General features: G+C 37.8%; 2 protein-coding genes across 2 annotated transcripts; both read right to left on the bottom strand.

The window, feature by feature from the left end:
• Positions 1-3901: 3901 nt before the first annotated feature.
• LOC116259326 (protein LURP-one-related 6-like) lies at positions 3902-6026 on the bottom strand. Its single transcript, XM_031637078.1, has 3 exons — positions 5776-6026; positions 4848-5072; positions 3902-4573 (listed from the first exon to the last, which is right to left on the bottom strand). The coding sequence occupies exons 1-3, from the start codon at positions 6001-6003 to the stop codon at positions 4433-4435; spliced, it is 594 nt and encodes a 197-aa protein (XP_031492938.1). The 5' UTR covers positions 6004-6026; the 3' UTR covers positions 3902-4432.
• Positions 6027-13305: 7279 nt separating this feature from the next.
• Positions 13306-25664, bottom strand: LOC116259480 (probable hexosyltransferase MUCI70). The gene is made up of 8 exons (XM_031637322.2): positions 25372-25664; positions 21941-22115; positions 21675-21854; positions 20596-20667; positions 20299-20498; positions 14681-15096; positions 13881-14065; positions 13306-13767 (listed from the first exon to the last, which is right to left on the bottom strand). Exons 2-8 carry the CDS (start codon positions 22020-22022, stop codon positions 13391-13393), a joined length of 1512 nt encoding a protein of 503 aa, XP_031493182.1. The 5' UTR covers positions 22023-22115; positions 25372-25664; the 3' UTR covers positions 13306-13390.
• Between the last annotated feature and the right edge of the window lie 1136 nt (positions 25665-26800).

Genomic DNA, 26800 nt, shown 5'->3' with positions numbered 1-26800 from the left:
GGGAGATCCGTGCTTTTATAACGGGACAACAGAGCGAAATGCAGTCATCGGATTCCAGTGCAACCCACGAATGGAAAGACGCCACGTCGGCAAACAGCGTGGCTAAAAGACTGTCGACCTTCTCGTTGACGACGTCGGAGGAGGGACCCACAGAGGTGACAGGAAGCGTTCACGTGAGCGGCGGAGGCCCGTTGCGCTCCAAACAATCAGCTTTCTCCTCCCTGCTTTGCGATGGCCGATGGCCCGTACCGTGTTTTGACCCGAAGGGAAGGGAACAGTCGCCGGCCGGAGAAGTGGGGTGTTCCCCTCGGTCTCCATTTTAATCATTAAGACTGCCCTCGGAGCCCGGCACGTGCCGCCCATGCACTCTCTCTCTCTCTCTCTCTCTCTCTCTCTATATATATATATATATATATATATATATATAGGGGATTAGGTTGTTAAATATGTTTGTTGTTGTTTATTCTAGGGAACTGCATGTGCTTTGTTGAACCTTATCTAGAAAAAATGAAAAACGAATTTTTCCTTGGTTAGACTCAGTCAGTTTGGGTTATTACTGCTTGGCCGCCTATTTATATAGAAAATGGCGAGTCCGATCCGTGTTCTACGTTAAATGAATATCATATAATGCATTCAACGGCTTGAAGTGAATAAGGGAATGCATCCGAACTAAGTATGCTTTTTATAGGCACTCAAAAGGAGCCCAAGAAAACTAGGTCCGATTGCCCGTGCATATAGACAGAGAGACTAGCTCATTACTTGCCAGTATTAAGTTTGGAAGGAGAAGCCCGACTTTGGCCGAAATCAGTGTGCATGTGGGGATCGGACAAGGGTCTTTAAATAGACCGTTTTAAATGCTCTTACACAAACACAAACGCGGTTAAAATAGTTTGAAGCCAATGTTCCAGTCGACCCATGCCCTCACTAACACACCCTCAAGTAGGAGCAGAACCAGAAATTTTTTATGAGACGGACCAAATTAAAATTTTTAAATTTTGATTAGAGCCAAAAAAATCATTTTTCAAAATTTTTATATAAAACAAGTGAAATTTGTTAAAATTTACATGTAAATTTTAAAAAAAATTGAGGTGGGGTCAAGGCCCATGCAGGCCCTACCTTGGGTCTGCCCTTGCTCAAGGATTTGTTTCACAGTTAAGAGGAAGGGCATAGCTTAAACGGGTAGGTTGGGATGTGTTATGCGGCACGTTTCTAGTTCAATTTATAGGAGGTTATTTTACCATAACATAGAAATGAATGAATTTGATATACAAGTTAAAGCACATGTTTATATCACTACCTAGCATCGATGCAGTTATAAACCGTAGGGTCAAGAGAAAAGGAAATGAAGCTTTGGCTCTCGCTCAAACCGCAGGACTAATCTTCATGCTTGCCACAAAAAGATGTATTTTTTTCGTCCAATTAACCAATGTTACACAAAGAGAGGGGGCCGAACACATGCGCATGTGGTCAATATTTAACTCCATTTGGTTTTTAGATATTGGTTGATCGAGGCTGTGAATTCACATTGACCGAATCAGCTCTGGATTGGCCAATACTTAAGCGAAAACGAAGATTAAAAAGAAAAAAACTAATAAAATACTTTAGTTTAAAACTATTTAAAATGGTTAATACGAGCCGCGCTGTGGACTGACTTGGTAACCATTCGAGTCATGGTTGGTTCAACTCACTCCTGACTCGTCCCTGACTCCATCCAACTTGACCGGACTCGGTTGATTCAGCCGCAATAGTTTACATTATGATTATTTGAATACTTGATCGAGTGGCGAGCCAACTCGCTGACCCAATAACGCAGTCAAATCTTTCGATCCGAGTACCAGAGCCATGGGTTTGCCAACTATGCCCTCCTCCACTTTTTTCCAATTTCTTAGTCTAATTTTTTTTTCCATGCCAACAGTTGCATATGTTTGAAAGGCAAATCACGTGAAATGATGCATCCCTGAAAAGGAAAAGAAGAATGTACGAGTTATTTTTGAATAACACAACAGGTGATTGCTAACTATGGTTAGACTTAATGTAGAGGACGGATTTTGTCAATTACCAATAAGCGACCTCCCGATCTGAAGAAAACACTTGCTTTATTAGGTAAATGATGGAGATTAAAATATATAAGCATCCCTGGATGAATGAAACATTCAATCATTGGAAATAAATAAGGTTTTGAGTGACCACCAATGGTAGAGATTATATTTATATATGTCTTGCCATGTGAAAATGTATACCAAATGGGTGTCCCATTTGTCCATATATATATGTCTTGCCCTTTCCTCAAATTTTTTTAAGAAATTACATATAAATTTTGAAAAATTTTACTTATCCTATATAAAATTTTGGAAAATGGTATTTTGGCTCATGTCGAAATTTTGAAGCCATAATTCACCCTTTTCATGAAGAATTCCTAGCTGTAGACAACTGCCCACATGACCCTGCGAGTTTTAAAACAATGTTTGTTTTAGGAGCATTGTGTCGTGCATATCTAAGCATAAGGATACAAGCTAGAAATCGAAAAGCATATACAAGCACTATTGAAGCCGCGTATCAATTGTCTGTTAGAAATTATTGAGTGAGCAGGACGAGTATTTAATCCTACCATCCAAAAGAGCCGAAGCCCCATCCACTCAGGCTACCAATTGCGGCCGATAAAATTAACTTCAAGCTATCAGTTTAATCGCATCATTTTCTTCTGTATAATGGCCATTAAAGTGTTGCCATTAAAATTATGGCCAATCTCCATAAAACGTTGGAGAGATACGTGCATGTGGAAGTTGGGAAGAGAGGGAACACCTCCCTTTCGAAATTCTACCTTAAAAGGGTGGCTTTCTGAATTTTGGTTTTATATAAGGGGCAATTGGTATGCCCAAATGACTCGGATGCATGTGAAACTTGGGGCGCCAGAGAATGGATTTGGCGTTTCCCGTGGCAGTGTGTTTCACGAGCCCTTAGTGGAAGACAACCGATCATAACTGCAGCTTCGCTGACGCTTGCTAGATGTCAACCGGGTTGGATCCACCGTATCTTGCGTTTGATTTGGATTGTAGTTGATCCACAAAACAATAAAAAAAAAATTGTCTTCATTTACCATAATGAAATTCTCCTTCTTGAGTTCACTATTACTATATTAATACATTCATTTGCCTAACTTTTGATAAGCCAACCAACCACATGATAATTATTTATTGCTTCTTGGAATTGAAACCACAAAGATTGGTTGCCTTTTGAAATTATCAAGCACTCGAATTATGTTACAAGTTTAGCCATCTTGCTAAGTGAGGCAAAAACAAGGTTGATGGCAAGTCCCGTATACGGAATATTGCAAGAACATTAGCCTAACCTACTCGTCTCTGTTGACTCTCCAGCATATTTAAAGGTTTTTGAAATTTATAAACCCAAATTCTGTACATTTCTTTTTCTAATGTGCTAGATCTTTTGTTTTTTTTTTTTCAATAAGCAATTCTATGTATTAATATGGCCGAACAATTTTGGGATAAGAAAAGTTGGAAAACGTTTTGGAAGCACTTAAACGCTAATTTGGCCAACTTACGCCATGCAAGAAATTAAGCTAAGTTAGTTACGATTGTGAATTTTTCAATCTAAAAAGGTAAAAGTTACAACCTCGCGGGACCAAGGTAACATACAAATCATCATCCCGGTCTCGAAGCAGTCTTTTAGTGAGATTTCATGTCTGGGCACCTAAAATTTAAAGTGCAAAAGAATGTTGTACAGTCGCATATACAGCCAGATACTGAAGATTAATTTCAATACTATCTTTCACATCATGTTCCCGAAACAGGAAACTCAGGTTTCCCTCACTTCCATGAGGATGCGAACACAAAAGGAAGGAAGATATTCTATGACAAAGTATCCACTGAAACGAACGATCATACATGTTTTTCATTAATAAACAATAGATTAACACATAAGTATCAGTAAGTGTGTACCCAATGATCAGACTTAAACACAACTACATACGCTAACACACGACCCGTATCCATCACAGGAAGTGATGGAACCGAATCTTCACAGCTACCCATTTGTACACGGCATCAAACAGTGAACCAGATTAGGTTTCCAATCATAAAGGAGGAATATAGAGACGTGTGAGACGAAAAGGACGAGTTGAAGACGGACACATAAGGAAACAGGAAGAAGCCTATAATGGGGATGAGGACATACAGAAAACTTTCACATGAAGCAGAGAATATAATACGGAATGGTTCCAAATAAAATGAGCTAACTATAACGTGGGGATCACTCAGCTTGTCGGCTTTATGATCAGGGCCAGTGTAGCAGAATATATACATCTTAGTTTCCCTTCTTGGACCTTCGATGATGACCAACTTCCTGAAGTTGGAGGTTTTAATTTCTACGCAATATCCAAACATAGACTTGATGTAAGCATGGGATCATCCACTAATCAGTAGGCTGTTGAGCCTTCGTAAATGTTGTCAAGGATGGCGATGATGCCAAAGACAAAGGCCTGATCGAAACCGGGCTGGACGATCACGTAGTACAGATCCTTGCTCACTAGTGTGCCAGCCTTGTTCTGCGCTCTTATCTGCAAATTACCAGAGATTTACCAATTTGTAACAATATTGATCACCACAATTTCGTGACTCGTTATCTCCAATATATGAATTCAACAACCAAGTTCTCCATATTCATGACAGAACATATTTACGTTCATATTAAATGATTAATTTGTTTATCTGGAAATCAGCGATCTAAGGTATGTCTTGTCATATATAATTTGCAGAATTTAGTTCTTGTTTCAATATATTGGCCATATAATGAGTGGTATCCCTTGGCGCTACCAACAAAGGCAACATTACCTCTGCTACCAACTTTCCCCTGTGGTCTGTTATGGTGCACTGTCTGTCAATGAAGGAACCATTAATCTCAAAATCCCAGGAGTTGAATGAACTTGCTGCCAACTGCACTTTGAGTGAGCATTTCTTGGCAAAGCATAAGAGTGGCTCCTTCACACAAAATATCAGCTTTTCTGTTCCCTCGTAGTCCAAGGAGTATGCCCTCCACTGTCTGTGAAAGCTTACTGCCTGCATATAATTCCACTCCCAATTAGTATGGCAGTTGATCACAGCCATGACAGTTAACTAGATCTAGTAAACGAGCCAGGACTCCGATTCCAAACTTGGCTCATGCTTGTGAAGAGCCAAAACACAGTGCAGTGAAGAGACCAATTAGTTAAACTGCGCAGAGACAAACATAAACCTGGCTTCAAAACAGCTACACCGCACCATGTCCTAGAAAGAAGAAACTAATCAGGTTTTGCTCTTAGACCTACTGAGCGAGTTCAGGACAACGTCTTGTACTGTTGCTGAAAGTACTCGTCTAGGTCCGCATATCTTGTTTGATCATCTAGCTACATAGATGCGATCTCCATGTCCAGAGGCCTAGAGATGAACATGATTAAGCAGGACTGTAAGAGATTTTAAAATTGATGAAAAATTTCAGCGCTTAAAATCCTTCAGAAACACTGGAGAGCGTGATCTCTGTGTCCGTTTTCTGGTTTTCAGACATGGGGATCGTACATACTCTAGTTCTCTTACCATACAAAACAAAATCATGATTTTGTTCACCTCTGTTTACTCGAGCACAGAGTAATATACCTCTTAAGGTGCATCTTGCACCTGCTCAGGATTGTACATGGCGAGCAGGATCCTCCCACTTACCAGCAATAAAGAATAACACATCAAAATACTGTCCGAACTTGATAAGAACGGCAAAGATGGGATTCACCTTCTTGCGTACGAGGAACAACGCTATGCCGTTGGAGTCCCTGAGGACCAACTCCCCTTTGACGCCGAGCCCCGCACATGCCTCCGTTCTGAAAGCAAGGTCTAGGCCGCTGCAATTCGTGACAACGAACCCACCCCCCTGAACGGCGCGAGGCCTCTTCCTCACTGAGAAGGTCGTCTGAGAGATTGAGCAGAATTGCTTGCTTAACACAGGTCCAAGCGCCGCCATCTCAATCTCTCTCCCTCTCGCTCTCTCTGTTCTGTCTACGAATCCATTGACAGAGCGACGTCCGTTCCTGCATTTATAGAAAATGAAGGCACGCCGCAAGTTGGTTTGTCTGAAAACTGCGTTTTCTGCTTTTTCAAACTACTTGGAAACACACCTTTTACTTTACTGGAAAAGGGAACACTTTTTCTACGTAAGTTTTTGCCATATGCAGCAGACCACACACGTCTCGCAAGTGTCCTCCAACTGCCCTTTCAGACTATCAATGATCACCATTTAGGCCGTAGATTCCAATTGATCATATAATGAAAATTAATTTTTAAATATTGAAGTCAAACCAAAAGTTTGAATACGTTTCTATACTTTTTTTTAGTATTAGATTGGTTCTTATATTTTAAACTTAATTTCTACTTTTTGATTTCCTTGGAGTCTATGATACATTATGTCTAGCTAAGGGTCAATCTGGTAAGTACTTGTTTTCTTCTAAACAAAATATAAACATCTTAATACATCTATAAAAACCAATGTGAAATAAAGATGTTTAATTTCAAATTGCTTTTATGAAGAAATATGGATTTTTTATCATCCAAATGTCTAATTATAAGAGCCATTTATTTTAACTTATTATAAAAACACTATTAAACTCCAAAAATTTATGAGCTTAATTTACGTTTCAATCAACCTATTCTTGAGATCATATAAGTTACAATGCCAAACCTATTGAAGAGTCTAGTTTTTTACCCCAAACCTATATATATATATATATTGAATGGAAACCGTTTAACATTACTGCCGGCACTTTTGCAACTTTTGAACCCGATTGTCTCGCTGGTTGTTGGGTTTTAGTTTCGGGGACATGAACTTGTTTGACTCCGTCAGGTTTGGTGTAAATAAATTTTCCTTGGCGACTCCGAATCATCGATCGCTACCGATTATCAGATGTAGACGATGTCATGTAACGTTTATCTTTATCATCGATGTGCTAATGGCAAACTACCACCCCTAACAATCAGCCGCTTAATTTTTCCTGAAAATCTCTCATTGCTTCCTCCAAAAAAAAAAAAAGAGGTTGACTGAGAAAAATAATCTGTAAAAAATGGCTTTATCAAATGAATTTATCTAAAACCTTCACCGACAACGAAGGTCGGCCCTCGTTGTCCAATAATGAATGTCGAAATCACTTGATGGTCAGTCATCTTCTCCGCATAATCTCCACATTGCAGTCTGTTGCTTATGGGATCAGAGCAACGAGCGGAACTGCTTCTCGAGTAACGGCTCCTCCAGGGTTGACCGATCTGAGAAAGCCAATCTCGAGCTTGACTGATAAAGATAACAGGAATCGCGTTGGGCAGATTTGTATAACATAAGATAACGCTAAACAATTGCAAATATTAATCGAAGATAGAGGAAATCTTCTCAATGGCGGTTGTAAAACCGATCGCTCTTTGTATAAATTCATGTAGTGCCTCATGGCAAATACAGAAGAAGGAAGAAACCTTGCGAGAGAGATCTCTCCGTGCATGCCACATAAATTTACAGTGTCTTATCTATTGTCCTTTCTCCGTTGTCCTCTAAACCTTTTAGTTGCAGATAGAGTCCACTACGCAATCGGGCTTCAACCAACGTATGATCGTGAATGAGCTCCGGGAGCAGTTGTTCGAGCTCTTGTTTTTCTTCCTTCCTCGGCTTTCCCGATGCTTTACAAGGTGAAGGAAGGCGGGAACCATGTTGAAATGGCCCTTCTATTGAAATAACTCCTTGATGGGCACATGGGATGGAAATCAAATTCATGGGGTACAAGTCGGCAAAGATGATCGGGCCTTGTTCGCCTCAAGTTACACGCGTTATGGGAAGATGATTGGAATGTGGTCTGTATCCAGTTCCATGCCGGAGAATTTCAAGTTCACCGGAAACCGCTTTCTCAACCTTAAGGAAGACCCTGTCAAAAAGTCTTTACATCCAGCAGCCTAAGAGGCGACGGTAACTCCTTATTACATATTTTACAATGTTTCATGAATTTGTGTTTTAAGGCAAATTCGTGAGATTACTGCTGCCAAATAATCTCTGCAACAAGTCTTATCAACTGCTCCACGGGCTCACTGTCAATCCTTCCATATGGCGGTGGTTTCTTGACAGCCAGTTAATTAGGTGGTCTTTTGCAATAACTTTATGTTTAATTCGTCATGTAAAAATGAATGAAGAAGATCGCCTAACAACAACAAGCCACATTTCAAGTCTAACAAGTAGGCGCCTAATTTTTTTCTTCGAATTCTCACATTTCACAAGAAATGTTAGCTGCCGGAAATGGTTTTCAAAAACACTCAGTTTAGACCAAAATTATTTCAAAAAATAAAATAAAAAAATCTTTGCTAGGTTCAGGTCTTTGCCTCTTGGCTTGATTTGTAGATCATGGCACTTCTAGTTAGTAATGGACTATGGTTTAGTTTCAACCACACTTATGGAAGGGTCGACCATGAACATGATGGAGATCGCCAAGCAGTTGATACGAAATGTTGCACGGTTTAGCATCTCATGGCTCGATGTTGAGGAGTTTAGTGGGTCTTCTTTGGGCTTGATAAGCGGATTTCCGGTGAACTTAACATGGTCCGGCATGGAGCTGGAAGCAAATGACATTTCGATCGTCTTTCTTGATGTTGGGAGCTTGAGGCCAACTAAATCCGATCATCTTTTCCCGACTGCGCCCCATCAATTTTATCTCCATTACATTGAGCACTAAGAAGTAAGTGGCTTTTAACATATGGATACATCGGATCAACAAGTGCTGATGGAGCTCATTTACAAGAATACTATGGTGGAAGCCGCATTGTGCAATGGGCTCGCCGCTCTTCTTTGTCTTGGGCACAGTGACATGTGGAACGAAACAGTGCGACTCGCTGCTTTTAACGGAGAATCAGTAGCGTGGAGAGGTTGTTCCGAAGATGAAGGCCCATCATCATCAAGTGATTTCCACACTCCATGGACGACGGAGAGTGCCCTCGCCTTCCCATGCAAAGGTGAGGGGCTTTTCTTTTTTTCTAATTTTTAGATAATTTTATCTGATATGGACAGGAATCTAAGAACTTTAAGGAAAAATGAGGAGCCTATTTGTTAAATCTTGATTGTTGGATGGTGGTTTCTTAATAGCCATTTTGATACGTAAAATTTTATATATATATATATAAACAAGAAGATTCGTCTAATCTATCATGAAAAATAAAAAGAAAAATGCGTGAAGTGCCTATCACATTTTTCTTTTTGTTTTTTTTTTTAACTATTCATTATAATGAACCAAACATTTCTTATGAATCAACTGATATCGGGCCCATCCATATATCAAAGCGGCTGTTAATAGGCATATTCCCACTACATGTGGGGATTCAGCTCAGGTGGCCATGACAGACGGATATACATAATATATATTACCCAATGTAATTGAACCCAAACCTATGTATTAATCCGAATCTAATCCGCTTGCACCCCAATCTCAAGCTGCTAGAACAAGCAGAGGCCAACCACGTCTAGATACCAACTGGACTTGAATGATTGATGAAGGTGGGCTGAATTTGACGCCAAGAAGAACATAGAATTCGTGGCACCTCGAGTGGGTAGCACGAAAGAATCATTTGAATTTGAGGTGAAAGCCAACCAAACTGAGATTCCAAAAAAAAACTTGGAGGAAAGTCCAACTACAAAGAATTTGTGGCTGCAAATCAATGGCAACCCCCCAATCTTTTTCTTGAGGAGAAAGAAAGTAAGAGATCTTATGTTGAAATTTGCTGCTTGGAGAGGAACAATTCAATGGTCAAATTCATCTGCTGTTAATATTTTGCTGTTTGATATCGTAGCAGGTTATAGGCATGCTAACTACGTAGCATGACATTGTGGACCCATTTCCTCTCCCTACTATATCTAAAGCAACAAAATAAAAGTTTTCTACCTGATACCAATGCAGCTCTAACCCCCCAAAAGCAACGGTCTGCTCGCCTGGACCATATTCAAAGTAATGAATAGAAATTTGCAAGACCAATAGCCCTTGAAAAAAGTTAGGTTCGTGTAAACTATAGAGGGTCATGGCGATTCTTTTCCTTTAGTCACTTTGAGTTGTTTGAAAACTTGTGTTGCAGTAGGTAAGCTGCTAAAAACCTAAAAGGATTCCCTGCTTGCTTCATATGTAACATAGACACTATTTAGCCCATGTTTTCTGACGAGGAGTCTGCATCATTCAAACGCCATCATTGAAACCCTGGGTACCCTCCCTAACCACAACCAGTGTATGTTTTTCCCAAACTCGATAACTTTCAATTCTAGAACCTGGCAAATCAAACATGCCCTTTGAGAACTTACAACTTCTTTTTTTTTTTTTTTCATGGCATGGAGTCTTTCGACAAAATACGAATTGGACCCATTTGAACTGCAACCGCGATCATGATTTATGAAGACATGCCCATGAAGATACGCCGTGTGAACTGGTAAAATGAGGGTACATGATATCATCGAGAAATTGCGATCCCTACGGATTTTTTTTTTTTTTATCTTTCTAGTAGTTCTGAATTTCGATTAACTGAACGGTACTTCATTACAATAGATCGTATTGTCAAACAAAGTTAAGCAATCTAAATCCTTGTATACTTTTTGGTGGCACCGCGCTAATACTAGTGCAGAAAAAACTGTGTTTCACAGACAGACAATCTTAGAGAAGGACTAGATTTACAAGTGTTGTTAGAAATAGTATAAGGGGATTGAGATTTGTTAACTTTATTTCACAAAATACTCTATCTTAGTAAAGTACCATTAAGTTTGTCCCAACAAAGCATCTGCATGGGGATAGGTTCCTGGGCTTTTCTTAGCAATAAATGGGTGCCTAATCTACAAGTTTGTGTTCACAAAAAGGTCCCAAACCCCATTCTGGGCATGCCATTTCCTGCATCCAGTAATAATAGAAATAGCAGAAAGCAGATGTTTAGCCTCTGCCACCGTCCCATCCCCTTACGATGAATACCGTCCCATCCCTTTTTAAATATATGATGAATCAAAGGTGCCACCAAACTTGTAGAAATACATTTGGCCACCACCAATCATGTAAAAGGAGTCCACTGAAAGCTGTAAAGTATAGATGATTGATCGCCCTTTACTTCGTCCTTGGACGTTTTCCTTTATAGGGTAAGCCTTTTTAGCTTTGACAAAGTTTCACTCCGCATACTCAGAATATTCTTTGGTCCCTCGCTAGCTAGGTAGAGGCCAAAAAAAGGGCAGTCAAAAGTAAGGACCATTGAAATAACTGTTTTAGGATAAGCGGGTTATTATGTGCGTCCTGCTGTGCACCAAATTTTCATGCGCCAATAGTAGTGACTAAAAATGTTCACGATTAACAGAAAAAGTAATTTTTTTATAAGGACAAAAAAGAATTCGAAAAAAAGAGATTCAATAATGTTCAGAGTTCAGACCAAATGATTGTCAGTCTTTATATGCAGATTGTTATAACAAATATACCTAACAAATATACCTCTCTGAGCAGCAAAACAACATCTTCATTTTTTTTTGTTTTGTTTTTGTTGTTATCTCATACTCATTATCTCTTACCACTATCATTTTTTCATATTTTTATCATTATCTTGTTCTCATTATCTTATACCTCTGTCATTATTTCATATCTCTATCGTTATCTCATATAACAAGTATGAGAACAACAAGGGTATGAAATAATGATAAGGGTATAAGGTAAGAGTTAAGAATTTGTGCACATGCAATGTTAAGGCATTCAAGTAAATATATATATTAGTAGTAAGATCCACCCCCAAACGCATACTCGTTGTGTACACAGCGTGGCATGCAGAAACCATTATTTGTTTTTAAGTCACCTTGAATGCCATCCGTCGTCAAAGCAGAAAGACGTCTATCAATTATAAAAACTAACATGTTTGTCCTCTCCGCCAGCAGACGTCTATCAATTATAAAAACTAACATGTTTGTCCTCTCCGCCAGCATCTTCTCCAGTCTATATCGACTTCTCAATAATAAAATGAAAACCATGTTTCGAAATGCTAACTAGCCTGTCGCATGGAAAGCAAGTTACAGTGAAGACGATTAACAGCAGGCAGGCCAAGATTGTGGAAAAATAGAGGTTCTAGATCCACCATTATGACAACATTCGCTTTAAGCTGTAACGATACATCTTAAATATGGTCATCTTCTCTTTAAGCTGTAACGATACATCTTAAATATGGTCATCTTCTCTTTTTTGTTGTGTGGGAAATGGAAAGGTAACAAAAAACAGGGTCAACATCCCAAAGTGGTTAGACATTAAAAATGCCATCAAGTTGGAGGAGGTCAAAAGTTCTATATAGCATAATCTGGTTAGACTTATTTTCAGTTCTCGGAATCGTTTACAATCACTCACCCCAAAAAGGAAAGATTACTGATTTACGTCATTCGATCTAGAAGCTATGAAAAAATTCTGATACGAAGGCTTAGTAGGGTCGAGCCAGAGTATAATCTAGGCGGCATTTTGTTATGTTGCGGATTGTAAACTAACTTGATTATCTAGTCACCAAGTTTTGCTGAAAATCGTTCATGTTCTTATAAGTTGGCCCTTCAGATGTAACCTCAATAGGCTTGTGCTGTTGTCCCCGTGGTTGAAAATCAAGGGCCTACATTGTGAAAAGATATTCTACCCATATACGTGGGTGTGTGGGTGTTGTGTGTGAGAGAGAGAGAGAGAGAGGGGTTTTGGCGGAGTCGACCCTACCATTTCAATCCAACGCAAACAGTTGCACTTTGCAGGTTAGACAAAGTTTATTCTGCAATTAAGCCGAAGAAATGATTGCTCTCACAGACCTGTAAAATTGCAAATTTGAACAATGGTGAAACTAAGACGATTTCAAGAACTTGCCATCGCAACACGAGAGCTTGAAAACATGAATACTATGAGTCTCGACTTTATAAGCGTATAAAGCTCATGGCGCCGCTTTTTCAGCAAACATTACAATTGTTCGAACTAATACCAGACCAAGTTCTAGTACCTCAAAACTTTGAACCACCACGTCTGTGGCATAAACTAAGCTGAATCCATAATGGCTAACGTAAGCAACTTACCACAATGGATCCACTAAATCAATGATTGTTTTTTGATACACTTCGTGCTCTTGAACGATTGTGCCCCACGGAGTGTAGAACTAGTGAAGCTAAAAAAAATGATTTATTCTTATGAAATTTTCTCAAATGTATATAAAGTCATATTTTGGTATATATAGAACTGAGTTCCTCAATTCCTGGAGGATTCACACTTCACAAATGAGCAACCACATTTTTATGGCCAAATACTTCTTTTAACCATTTATGCAAAAGGTGAGAAGCAGACGAGAGTCCACCAAAATAACCATATAATTTATTTCTATCTTGAATGCTCTGAAACCCTTGAAACAGGTGGAATTTCCACTATATCTAGGTTCCCAGGATAAGGAGTCCAAAGGCCCAATCCTCCCTTGGTTTCTCTCAACCCACTATTATTCCCCTTGAATTCACTCAATGATTTGACCCATTCAACCTTGGAAGAATGTTCTCTCGTGTGTTTGTGCAATATGAATAAGGAGTTATATTCACAATTGGGGAACATATGAAACTTGAAATGGTCTCCTAACCTGTAAACAACATAACCAAAACTTAGCTGGTCTCTTGGAGTGAACATGTGCACCTCATTGAACCACAAGCAGCAAAAAAGATTGTTCAAAGGTGTGTGCTCACGAATGATGATGGCTCCTTCAGGAACATCTGCAATGAGTAGCACTTTCATGAAACTAAGATCCAGAAACAATGGTCTGAATTTCATTGCAATAGAAAGTGGAGGCAAGTGAGAGACAGCAATTTCAATTATCTGAACTTACCACTGACAGTTTTCTTCTTGGAACTCCATGGTTTCATTCCTTCGTATACATAGATTTTCATGTGCAGATCAATAAGCGGTCGAGCATATCGTTTCCTTCTTTTGTTGGCATCAGCCTCTTCATATATACTCTTGTGATGTTTGTGCTGAGCTATTGCAAAAGTATAACCACCACGCCACAGATACCTGAAACTTGTTGCGTGGAACAACATGAGGGCAAAGTAGAAAAAAGGTGAACTGAAGGAGCAGAATAATAGTGTTTTGGCATTTTCAAAGAGGTTACCGGAGATCTTCACAGCAAATAATATGTTCATTCAAGAGCATGAAGTTTTATTTGTTAAATGAAAGAACTTTGTCAACAGCCAGATATGAATAAGGAAAGTTTCCATTGACAGGCCAACCTTCTAACCTCAACTCAGGAAGTGTCATGATTTTTGAATCTCCTGAGATCGGCAGCATGTTCTCTGAATACATGGCTAGGCTCTGGAATACACAACCTATTCTTAAAAATTAAATAACAATATTGCCCATTTCATTTTTCTCACGTATAATATCCATTTTTTTTATTTTCAACGACAATAACTTAAAATGTCACCTTTCCCACAATCAAAGACTTTTAAGTCCACAAATTGTGTGTAGTCAGGAAAAATTTGGTGAATATCATGAAAGTCAGAAGCATGAAAGTCCCTTTCGATGATTAGGAAAAAAAGGATGGGCAGAAAGGAATTTACCCAGAAAGAAAATTAGCAAGGGCAACGCATGTGCATTCTTATTGCAAAATTTGACAGCGTATTTACTAACCTTTCCAAAATGAGCAAGGGATCAACTATAAGCTCCATTTTTCCATCGATCCAAATACTATATCTTGCTTGTGGAAACAACCTGTGTGTCAATATTTTAGGAACCTTCCCATTCCTTCTTGGTTCATCATATGGGAGCTTGTGCAGTGTCACAAGGCGCCAAATACCAACCCATTTTCCCCCATCATTCTCCTCCTTGATGCTGCCATTTGCCCTAATATGAGCAAGGGTTGTCTCATCAATGACCATAAGAAAACAAAAGAGCTTTTGTGATCTCCTACTTATATTGGAAGGTTGATGGGGTATATCATAGCCATCAAATATGCCTGAGGCCACAACATAGTTGCATCCCTTGACAAACTTGATATCTACAGGATCCATATCTGCGCCTCCATTTTTCATAAAGCCACAATGCACCTGAAGTTAACAATAAGTAGACAGATGGTCAAGACTATAATTTAAATGGTGAAAGCATAACGATGTAATGCTTGACCCAAAACAAAGAGAAATTTAGATATGCTATCACAAGTATACACAGAAAAAGGAAAATTCAGAAAACGAATGTGGAATGTGCGACCATGTTTTGTGAACAATGGCTTCATTTGATGAACAACCATGTTAAATTATACACCACAATTTTCAACTTTCCAGTTAAATATCACGGCATGTGCCACTGACGAAAGTGTGTCAAAAAATTAGTGAATTATTTCAAAACACAACTCATAAGCTTGTATCACAGTCTAGCTGAGTTGGACCTATCCATGGTGGTTACAAGTACTCAATAGAATATGTACAACTTTTCTAGTCGTGAAAAATCTAGGCACAAATGATGGTATTTATTTTCTGAAAAAATAGGAGAAAAAGAGAGAAACTAGGAAAAACACTGATATCTAACTGAAAGGGACAAAAAGATACATCAAAGGAGAAGAATAAGCTACATTCTGAGAATTATTTCAAGAACTGTCATGAATCCAACTGTGCTGACCCAAGCCTGCCAAAATTGGGTCCCAAACCACCAGGTTATCAAACTGTTCAACCAGAACATGTTATCCTACCAACACAAATAAGGGTTTTAGCTGAATTAAGAATGATTGAAATAAAGATCAGTAGAATCACCCGAAAAAATTGTCTAAAAATACACCACCCCAACCCCCCCCCCAACACACCCCACAAACACACACACACACACATATAAATGTTCCTAATATGATTTCTGGTCTATTAGAATTATAATAGGAAACAGGTTTCACAACGAAAGGAAGTAGTGGTCATGTTGAGGAACTTCTAGAAAGAAAAATTAGTAGGCTTTAGTTGAGTTTTTTTACTTCAGAAATTAGAATTAGAGATTTAATATTGATATTTACTATTTAGGAAACCAGAAGATTTTCCATGCAGCCATGCTCTATAGCATAAAAAAGCAGTCACCTAAAATTTTAGAGGGTGTTTGGATGACACTGCAAACTAAAGCCATGTTATATGCAAGGAAGTTTGCCCATCTTAATGATTTTTTGGGACTTCCTCTCTCTCTTTACCTGGCAGATATATGCATTGGTTGCCCTCGTCAGTGGAATTCCTTTTCCTGGTAATATTTTGATTGCTTTATTTCTCCTTCTTTGGTTCACAATTAAAGTTTGCCCATCTTAATGTTTTTTTGATTCACTAAGTTGGGGGTGGGAGAAATTTCTGCAGATTTTCTTTTTATTTGTAGGTCTTTTGTTTATAGACTCCACAATACTTTTTTTTTTTTTTCTCTCCCTGTGGTGCACTTTCATCTTTTAACAGGTATGGTAATGGTCCCTTTTTTCTGCTATTGAGTTATGCTAACTATTGGCACAATAGATTCTTTCAGCTCATCGACTATTTAGACTTCGTTTCTTCAAGTCCAGCCCAAATTCCAAGCCTTTGTGTGTTTATGCTTCTTTCGATTACTTCCCATGTTCAACCTAGCTTTTCAGATGTAAGGTACTGGTTCTTCATATCGCTAGTTTTCTCTGTTTGCATTTCCACATATCTTTCAGCTAGTGGTTGCCGTCACCTGCCTAGAGCATATTGGTGCCATAGAGAGAAAGAAGGTAAGCAGATGAGAGACCGCCTAATGGCAGAAAACAGGCAGAAGTATGAGGAACTAAAGGAGGTACAAATGTAAACTTATGATAAAAATAAAAAGGGAAAGAATGTGCAAACTCTGTTTGATCCATAGTTAACCATCTCTGTAAAGTGATATTCTCTAATTTATCTGTTAAGTATTGCAAAATTTGTGGATAATTTTCTCTAAACAAAGAAGGGTTCTCAGCACTGGGTTAGAAAGTTGACTTGATCTCTTAAGTTACAAGAGGTCAGGGTTCAAATTTTTGGTTTGCAGTTCATTTAGGTAATATTCTGATAAAAAAGGGTTGTACCCACATGATTTGCATTAGTGCAATATTGTAGAAAATGATGTTATTATGTAAAGGTTTTAGGTGAAATGAAAGCAAAACCATAATTGAAATGAACATATTTTCTTAACACTGAATGGATTTGTCTCCCATATTTTCATATGAGCAAAGACAGCGTAAAAACATGACACGCCCTAGATAGGCGTTCCTTCTGATGTAATTGCATTCATCTCGTACTCTGTCAATTAATGCTTTTAACATCATCCAAGGTTGTGGCATATTAACTTCATGACTGATTTTGTACATATCAGGGTCACAAATATCGTTCTCGGGACTTTTCTCAGGTTTTTTGGGGAAAATCTTGGAAAATTTTAAAAATAAAAAAATTAGGTATAAATGAAATAAATGAGAAACTAATAGGAAAACATGAATAAAACTATATAAAAGTGATAAAAGGAATGTTTTAATGATAATAAAAATGATGCAAATAATTTCGTTGAAGTTTATATTTAAATCCATGATAATATCAATGCTAACAAATAGAAGAATAAAAAATCACGAAAAAAAACGCGGTAATAGTGCGATAAATATTTTTTCCTATTTTTTCAAAATATCACGATTTTTTCCCTTTTTTTTATTTTTTCTGCTTTTTCACGTTAAAATCGCAATATTTTCGAAAACATTGCGATATCTGTCACACTGTTACATATGCAATTTGAAGCAGTAGATACCACGTGTCAGCACACCAATCATCTGCCAATTTGAATGACTTCTTTAATTATGCAGCAGAAGGCTTCTCAGTTCATGAAACACTCAGCAAGACTCAATGTAGCTAATCCTTTTTTTTTAGTGCATTGTGCTTTTCAATAGTGCATTGTGCTCTTTAAATATAAGAAGCAGTAGATACCACGTGTCAGCACACCAATCATCTGCCAATTTGAATGACTTCTTTAATTATGCAGCAGAAGGCTTCTCAGTTCATGAAACACTCAGCAAGACTCAATAGTGCATTGTGCTTTTCAATAGTGCATTGTGCTTTTTAAATATAAGCACTTTCTGGATACAACTTCAGGAATATGATCACCATGTTCGAGTAGCAACTCATTCAAATTTGGACGAATTCGTGTTGGCTGCTGGGTTGAAGTTTTACTTCACCATTCTGTATCAAATAAGACTCATTATTTGATTATTATCATGTCACTTATGTATCGGTCCAAATCAGGACTACCAAATACCAACATGATGTTTATTTATCTGGTGTTTCTATAACTATCTTTGATTCTTTTCAAGAGACTGAAGCTGCAGAAGAACTATGATTCTGACACTGATCAGTTCGATGAAGTTCTCACTGAATTTGCATCCCAGAACTGTGTCCATAGAGTTGTGGCAATGCCTGTTATAGAGGTAGATTTTGCAGGGATGTTTGAAGTATGAAAAACATGTTCTGCAGTAGAGTGATTGTTTCTTATATGCATAATATTAGTGGCAGACACAAAGACAAATTGTTATTGTGTATCAATTTTTCATAAAACTGTAAATTGACTATATACATTTTTGATAATCAAGTTTATATTTGAGAACATTATATTTGAGAACATTCTTTCTTTTATTTTATATATATATATATATATATATATATATATATATATATATATATACAGATGTGATGACTACGTTTTCTGGGGAACGCCTACATGGGGGATAATGACTATAGGTTTTCAATTTCATTCAGTAATGCTTCAGCTTTATAGTTTATTTTAAAAATTAACAATGCATTTTATTTTATTTTTTTTATCGGTCAGCTTAACATTCCTAATCCTAAGCTATCTAACACAGATACTGCTGAAATGGCGCAGTACCTGTGTCAAACTGGTACGACTTAATTATGGGTAGCCTTGGGTGCATGTGCGGTTGTGTCGGGTATAGTCAATGCACCCGAGGCCATATTTTGGGCTTGACCAAGTGCAAGACCATCCAAAATTTGGGACCTTTTTAATACATCATGAGGCGTGAATAAAAGCACAGTGATTTCTCCAATTTTGGACAGAAGTTGTAGGGTTGGAGCAGGCTGAAGATCTCCAGCACCCATCTAAGGAACAATCAGCATTCTCTAGTGTCCTGTTTTTTTTTTCCTCCTTCCCTCAAGTGAGCCCTTGTTTTGCAGAAGATTTTTTTTCTTCTCAGTTCCGTTGAGAGAGAGCAGCATGTTTGGTGTAGAGATGAGTGGGTGGCAACTTCTGCCCATCCCACTGCAAACCGGCGCATGGTCTAAGACAGATCTTGAAGCCTTTCGACCATGTTGAGATTTTCCCCGGGCCTTTCTTGCTGATGAATGATAAGCAGATTGAAATTGAATGCCCCTAGCGGCCAGAGGAAGAGATGTACTTAAAACTGATGGGTGGAAGGTTCTTCGAACACATGGAATGGTGTTCATTTCAGCGTCAAGCCAAGTAATGAAAATGTGTAAACAACAGGACCTGCCTGTCTAACTTATCTTCCCTTCATGGCAGTTTATCATACTAAACAAACGACAACCTCTCTTGCGTTTCTTAATTATTTTGATGTCATTGCTGCTCTCTTCAATATACACATATAGAATATCTATATAAATTAAAGAAAGATCTACAAATTTTTGAGATGTGATGCAGAACCAAAAGTGAGAAAAGACACATTTATGTGAATTTATAACACGTTTGAACTGCCCCTCATGGTAGAGATCAAAAAGGCATGGTGAGGTCGGGTATGTTATGAATTCAAATATCCACACTTTTTCTTTTTCTTTTTTCTTATATATATATATGTATATATATATGTGTGTGTGTGTGTGTGTGTGTGTGTGTGTACGGCCGTATCCCCATTCCCAAGTTTTTCTTAAAGTTCTCCTCAACCGTATCCGCACTTGTATCCATACCCATGTAATATAGCATTAGGCTAGAGGCTCAACTCACTGCCTAGGCTGTGCTTAACACCATAACAGAAGTACATTTATATTAAAAAAATGCCTACTCATCATAAGTATCATGCTATCATGGCCATGCATTTTGAATGCCTCGTGCAATCGAAAACATAGCAAAAAAGGTAAATTTAACCAAAAAAAATCATAAATTTGTAGAGCAAATGTAGATATGGTGGTAAAGGATTATCTCTTGAACTCAAAAGAAAACGCATTACCATCAAATCCATATTTAGTATAAGCAATAAGAAGAAAACCTAAAACAAGTGAACACAGAAGCATTTAAGTTACCTTCATTGTTGTGTTTAGTTTAAAGGATTCATTTCTCTGTTTCCAGCTCTCATGTCCTCCAAATAAAGGTTGATTCTGAGAGTCAGAGTCTACAAATTCATCTTCCACAAAAAAAGACAGCTTTTGAGGAATGTCATCATAATTCCTCTTCTCTGGAATAGCTACGCTACTAGGATCATCAGCAAGAGGGATAGGGCAACCTATGCACGTTAGAAAACAACAATAAGAGTATAACACTAACAAATTGCTGATGATAATTGTCAACAAATAGCTAGACTAAAAGCAAATCAATCTTACGATGTATTGGCTTTTGTATAAGTCCCACTGCATCCAACATATGATATACCTGTCCATCTTTTCTACATAGACCTGCAGACAGAAAGGTATTCTTGGAGCCTAAGAATAAGCAAAGTGAAATAGACCAAAGTAAAGAAACGAGAAAGAAAACTAAGTGCGTGGACCAATAAAACCTAAATTACAGGTTAATATTAGAAGCAAATAATGCTGAATCTTTTCAATGAAAGTTCTACCCTCAGCATTGTAGCTGATTTTTCCTTATTATTCCATTTTGACATGTAGGCAGCATTATAGCCATGCCAGATACACAACTAATACTCATAATAAACAGCAGAAACAAATAAAGGCTTGTGAGTAGGACCTAAGAAGGGCCAGCCAAATCACCAACATCATACCAGTGAATCTTAGCATTCATTCAAGACATGAGACTCATTCATAAACATACATGACATATAAGACAAATTGAAATATGTTTGTGGAATATGATAACAATAATTATAAGAAAGCTGCTCAAATTACTCTGCAGAAAGATTTTGAGCTCCCTGTCCTTGCTTAGCTACTCCCTACACATATGCCAAAGACATGGATGCTGAAACCAAACCCAAAGAAAGAGAAACACTACAAATATATCTGCAGGGTCAAGCCTTGTCAAATTAAACGCCGAATATACAGGTTTCCTGTGGAGTATGGTGCAGTTGAGTATGTAATCTGCAAATTTTTATATACCCATGACACCTATAATAACCTTAATTTTTCACAAACGGATTAAAAAAAGAAATATGTATGAAGCATGACAGGTTATGGAAATTAGAAAGGAAGTGCCTGAATATAAAGCAACAAGATCAAAGATAACCAATAGTCCAGCACAAAGCATTTAATATGTGTACTTTCAGAAACTGTTGTATCGATGTGAAATCACATAGAAATCGTTCCTAGGAATTGTTCTATCAACACCCAATACAAGAAAAGAAGTTGCACTTTTCGATGTCCCAAGAAGAAATATCAACCTAGTTACAGTATAAATTCATAACTAACCCAAAACTGATACAACATAAATGAATGACTGTTACAAAACACACCTGGAAAAGACACCACTGTCAATTGGCAGGACCAGACTTGAAATAATAACACAACAAGCATTAAAAATATCCATAATATTCCAGCAGCAAGGACTAGTCGTATAGAACGCTTCTTCCAAAAAGGTTTTAGTGAAGACTCTTGAAAGCTCCTATCAGACAAAAGAAGGCCGTATTCATCATCTGCATATAGCACAATTTAGGATTAGTGAAATGATCAACTTCTTAATGTCCTTAAATTTAATAACATGTAAAAATAAAATTTTTACCTGCTACCCTTTGACCACGATTACTTCTTTCTGGTCTATGGATTGCTCTTGAAGAGAATGAACATGCGATGTCTTTGTCCATTTTCAGACTTCAGATATAAAGTAAGCAACAAAACAACCTTGCTGGTTCTTATCATGCTTTAGAAACATGATTTTTCAAGATCTAGAGAATCAACTGCAGTTTGTAGAAATATCTCATGTGTAAGTGAGTAATTGCAAGATTGTCTGAGCATTTGTATGTTGTTAGAGAGAAAGAGAGAACGAGAGAGAGAGAGAGAGCATTCTAATACTAGGTCTGGCACTTCCAATTATCAAATTTTCTAGGTCCATCCCATACTCAACGAAAAACTTAAACATGTTTCAGAGCACTGAATTGGAGCTGTACAATATAAATATTGGCGGGAAATAAAAAAGCAATTAAGCAAAACAGATGCAGTTAATCGAAGCAACATGCCCATAGATATTCTAGTACCCACGGTTGAGTTTTTGAAGATTCTTAGGGAACACCCAAGAAGCAAGATAAAACCTTCTCCAAATTGCTAAAACAAAATGAATAAGAGGTAGTGACTGGACTTAGAAGTAGTCTCCTACATCATTTATCAGCTTAATCTGATGACTTTTGCTTGGTTTCTGCATGGTGCTACTTCAAGAGCATTATTTAGGAACACAATGATGCAGGTTGGCTTGTGGAACGAAGAGGCAAGGGCATGAAAAAGACAAATTCTATATCAATTGTTGGACCCCCAAATCAAGAAAAGAAGAAAGCCAGATATTATGCCAGAAACAGTTGGAACCAACGTCTAACAACTCAGCAAGTCAACCCAGTGACTCGGCTCAGCTCATCCCCTACCGGGTCAACCCAGTAGGTGGACTTGTTTTAGTTCATGCTTCAATATTTTATTCCGTTGATAGTTGATACAGGTTAAGATATAGGTTCTGTTTGTTACTTTATTGAAAATACAGGTTTCGTTTGTTAAAGTCAAGAAATGTTAACGAAATTGATTGAGCTTTCTTAATGTCTTTCCATTTTGATATATCAAAAGGAAACTAGAAAGGGAGAAAGAGAGAGGGAGACAGAGAATAGTTGCAAAAACTGCAAAGATTAAAAAAACAGTGCCAATGCCAGTTTTAATGCAACATTGACCATTGATCGCATCAAGATTCAATGGATTTTGAGCTAATAATAGGGAAAATACACAGTACTATTGTCACCCTCTGCTCTAGGGCATGAGGAGAAAACAGTAACTTCCTTTCAGAATTCCAAATCTAACGATCATATGAATGCATTTTCAATCAAAACTGATATTATGAGCTGGAAGAGAAGTGTAAAGGCTATTTTCTACATGATATACAATGCATAATCAATAAATACGAATCTAATTTCTACCTAGTATTCTGGGAACTCAGAGGCTTAACTATAACCGATGCTTAGCCGCCTGCTCAGAAAATTCTATCTCGCGCAGCCGAAAAAGAGAAAATACAAAAGAATGAATCCTACTGACTCTGTGAGCATCACACTGTAAGATCATAACAATAAAAAGCAAATACATACATCAACAATTTAGAGATAACACTACATACAACTTTCAAGCACATCTCTTAGAATTGTTTTAAGCTTAAAACTTAATTGTCTGATATTGGATTTCTAACTTTCTCATATCAATTTCTTACTTAAGTTTGCTCTATCGCCTCAAGAGAGGCTTGCTCTCCACTTGAGATCCCACACTTGAAGGACTTGCTCCTTTGTGGAATCTTACAACTAATGACCATCTCTTTTTCTTTTTTTTCTTTTTTTCTTTTTTAATAAAGGACTTGCTCTCGTCCCTTGCGGCCTATTATTGGTTACCACTCTTAGGCAGCATTGCAACCAGTCACGATAGAGACTTGCTGAAAAGTTTTATTAGAATCCTCAAAAACTTGTCTTCTCATTTCATAACAAATCGATCTCAGTAGTATAACATAATGTGATATTTTTAATCGTAATTCTAACCATGCCTGTAGACTGAAGTCCATTCTTTCATCATACGGCTCAATCATAAATGATATAATGATATAATCATAAAGGATGCTTTAAGCAATCTCAAGTAGCCATGACCATCTAAATTTAAAACTGTTTAGCATATGACTAACAAATCACGGTTAGGCAAGGGTTCAACCATGCTTCAGTCACTATAATTATCTGTTTCATGATCTATACATCAAATAATTAAATATTTCATAACCAGACATTAAAATGTGTCCTCTGCTAACAATCTATTGCATACTAGAACGCAACCATCAATGCTATAACTGTCTAAACAAATATACATACATGCTTTAAAGAAATTATACTAAAATCTGCTCATTAATGAATAAAACACTATTAAGATGTTCTCCCGGTATGTCCTTGGGTGCGGTGTCGCGATCAGGTGTCTCAAGCTTCTTATATGTCCAGCTGCCTAACCAACAATGAATCCCTCAACTGTGATACCAAGTCTTCCCTAACTTCATTTTCTTTTAATCTAACTCACACCAGATTATAAAAAGGCCCATTTATTTTAAAATTAACTCTAATTAAAACCAAAACGGAACCGTACAGCTTCAGCCCCACCACAAACTAACACAGAAGTAAAATTTCTCTCTTTTTCCAACATTCTGTACTCAAAACTTCTTCCTTAGCCATCAAGTGCCCGAACTCATAAAAACAGCATTCAAAAATTCAACCGTATGACCCATTCAGCCCTCTGTAGACAAGAAATATCACATCCATGATGAATCCCATGCTCAAACTGACAAAACGTGATTTTCTATCCCAAATTAACAAAGTAAAGATTCAAACTTCTAATCTAACAAGAATTTAAAAATAATAATACTAATTGAAGAAACAGAAATACTGATAACTTTACTTCTCTACCGTTACTCTCTTCCTCTATTTCTCAATCCCTCGTCTCCTCCCTTTCTCCGTCGTCTCTTCTGTCGTTCTCCCTCTTTCTCTCTTCACCTTTCCCGCTCTTTCTCTCCCGTTCTCTCCCTGTCTCCCTCTCTCGCTCTCTCAAACTCTCTCGGTTCTTCCATGGAAAGGAAGAAGGAAGGCGGTAGCGCTCTAACCCTCCCCTCTCACCCTATTTCAAAATCGACCCAACTCAAAAGAAAAACTTTCAAAAAACACACTTTAACGAGCAATCTGCACCAAGACAACTCCAAATCGATAACCCTCGACTCATTCAACGAGATAAATCTCCTTCATCACTCCCCAATTCCTTCGCCATTTTCTGGCGACCAAATGTAGCATAAAAAACCATTTACATTCAAGGAATTACGGAAAATCCCTACTCCATTTGCAAGAAAGCCCTTGCAATTCCTTCACTAGCAAACCTCTAATTCGCTTCGGGATAAGAAGCAACCGACCCAAAGAGGACGACACGAAAAAGAGAAAGAAAGAAATGACGCACCAACTTGCAAGATGCGACACTCGAGGGATAAGATGGTAATGTGGATCGCAACCAGCTCTTATTCCACGATCTGATGCAGCCGTAAGCTGATCTCCTGTAAAGGACGAAATTGGTGCCTCAGAGCACGATCTGGTCGGCGGATGCGGCAGAGAGCAGCAGCAGCACAGAAAGAGAGGGAGCGCGCAGGATACAGAGCGTCGGCCGCGGAATGAGAAAAAGGGGCTGGTATGAGCAACTGGACAAAAAACTAAATCACCCAAAATCGAATCCCACGAATTTTACCCGCAAGAAGTTCATCGATACTTCCATCAAGCGCGCCATAAGAAGGGGCCCGCGGCAATGATCCTGATGGTGGTCGCAACATAATTAATCTTGACGGTGATGTTCATCCCTGCAAACGGACGGTGGAGATATAAGAACGTTTTGTTAATGTTAATCTGGCGTCTAACGTTTAATCACTTTAACCAGTCGGGTCTAACCAGAATTCTAGAATTTTAGAATTAAAACTTTCATTTTTGTTCCCAAGATTTATGTTATCAAATAAAGGATTTTGATTATGGAATTATAGGTACATTCTTGAATTAAAGTTTTTAAATAACATCTAATTCTACCATAGGGGTGGGATTATGATTTCGAAATTCTATAAATTTTTTACCACTTTACAGCACATGTCATGATGGTCAAGTCTATCATTTTTATCCGTATTTGATCAAAAATATCATTTTCAATTATAGAATCAAAATTTTATGCTATCAAACACACATATGAATTGTAACTAGAATTTTCATTTTAATTCCAATTTGAGGTGGAATTTTGATTCTATGATCAAAATCCATGGCTATCAAACGCCTTTACTTTTTTGGATGAATGGGATGAGTTTATCTTATTGTGCGGCTGAGAGCAAAATCTTTCACTCTTCCTCCATCTATGAATTTACTTTTAGTGCCTTAAAGTGCTACTAACACTATACTTCCACTTACATATCGGTGTCCCTCCCACTCTTCACAACACAAGAAATTTAGATTATGGAAGCTCGAAATAAGGTTATAAGAATCTACTTTACTTTTAAATGACCGAAATTACAATATCTAAAAAATCAACAGACAATGATAAAAAAAAAAAAGAGTCAAAATTTTGACTATCACATTCAGAGTTGAGACACATGTTGTCAATGCCGCTTCCAAGAATGGTTCGATCCGTTCCATTGAAACGAATAAGAAGGATTAAAGAAGCCCACTAAGGACAAAATGGAAAAGTTCAAAAATTGCCTTTGATCGAATTACCAAGCGAAAATACCACAAGACTCAAACATAAAAATGCCCCGATCACACCAAAGTCCAAACTCACTCATTTGCATGTTACGTTGACATCAAGAGCCACGAAAAGCCATTTCAAATAGGGGTATTTTTGTCTTTTACTTAAAATATAC

Source organism: Nymphaea colorata, chromosome 8, assembly GCF_008831285.2.
Source record: "Nymphaea colorata isolate Beijing-Zhang1983 chromosome 8, ASM883128v2, whole genome shotgun sequence".
Classification (NCBI taxonomy): Eukaryota; Viridiplantae; Streptophyta; class Magnoliopsida; order Nymphaeales; family Nymphaeaceae; genus Nymphaea; species Nymphaea colorata.
This window is presented reverse-complemented; position numbering and strand designations above follow the sequence as displayed.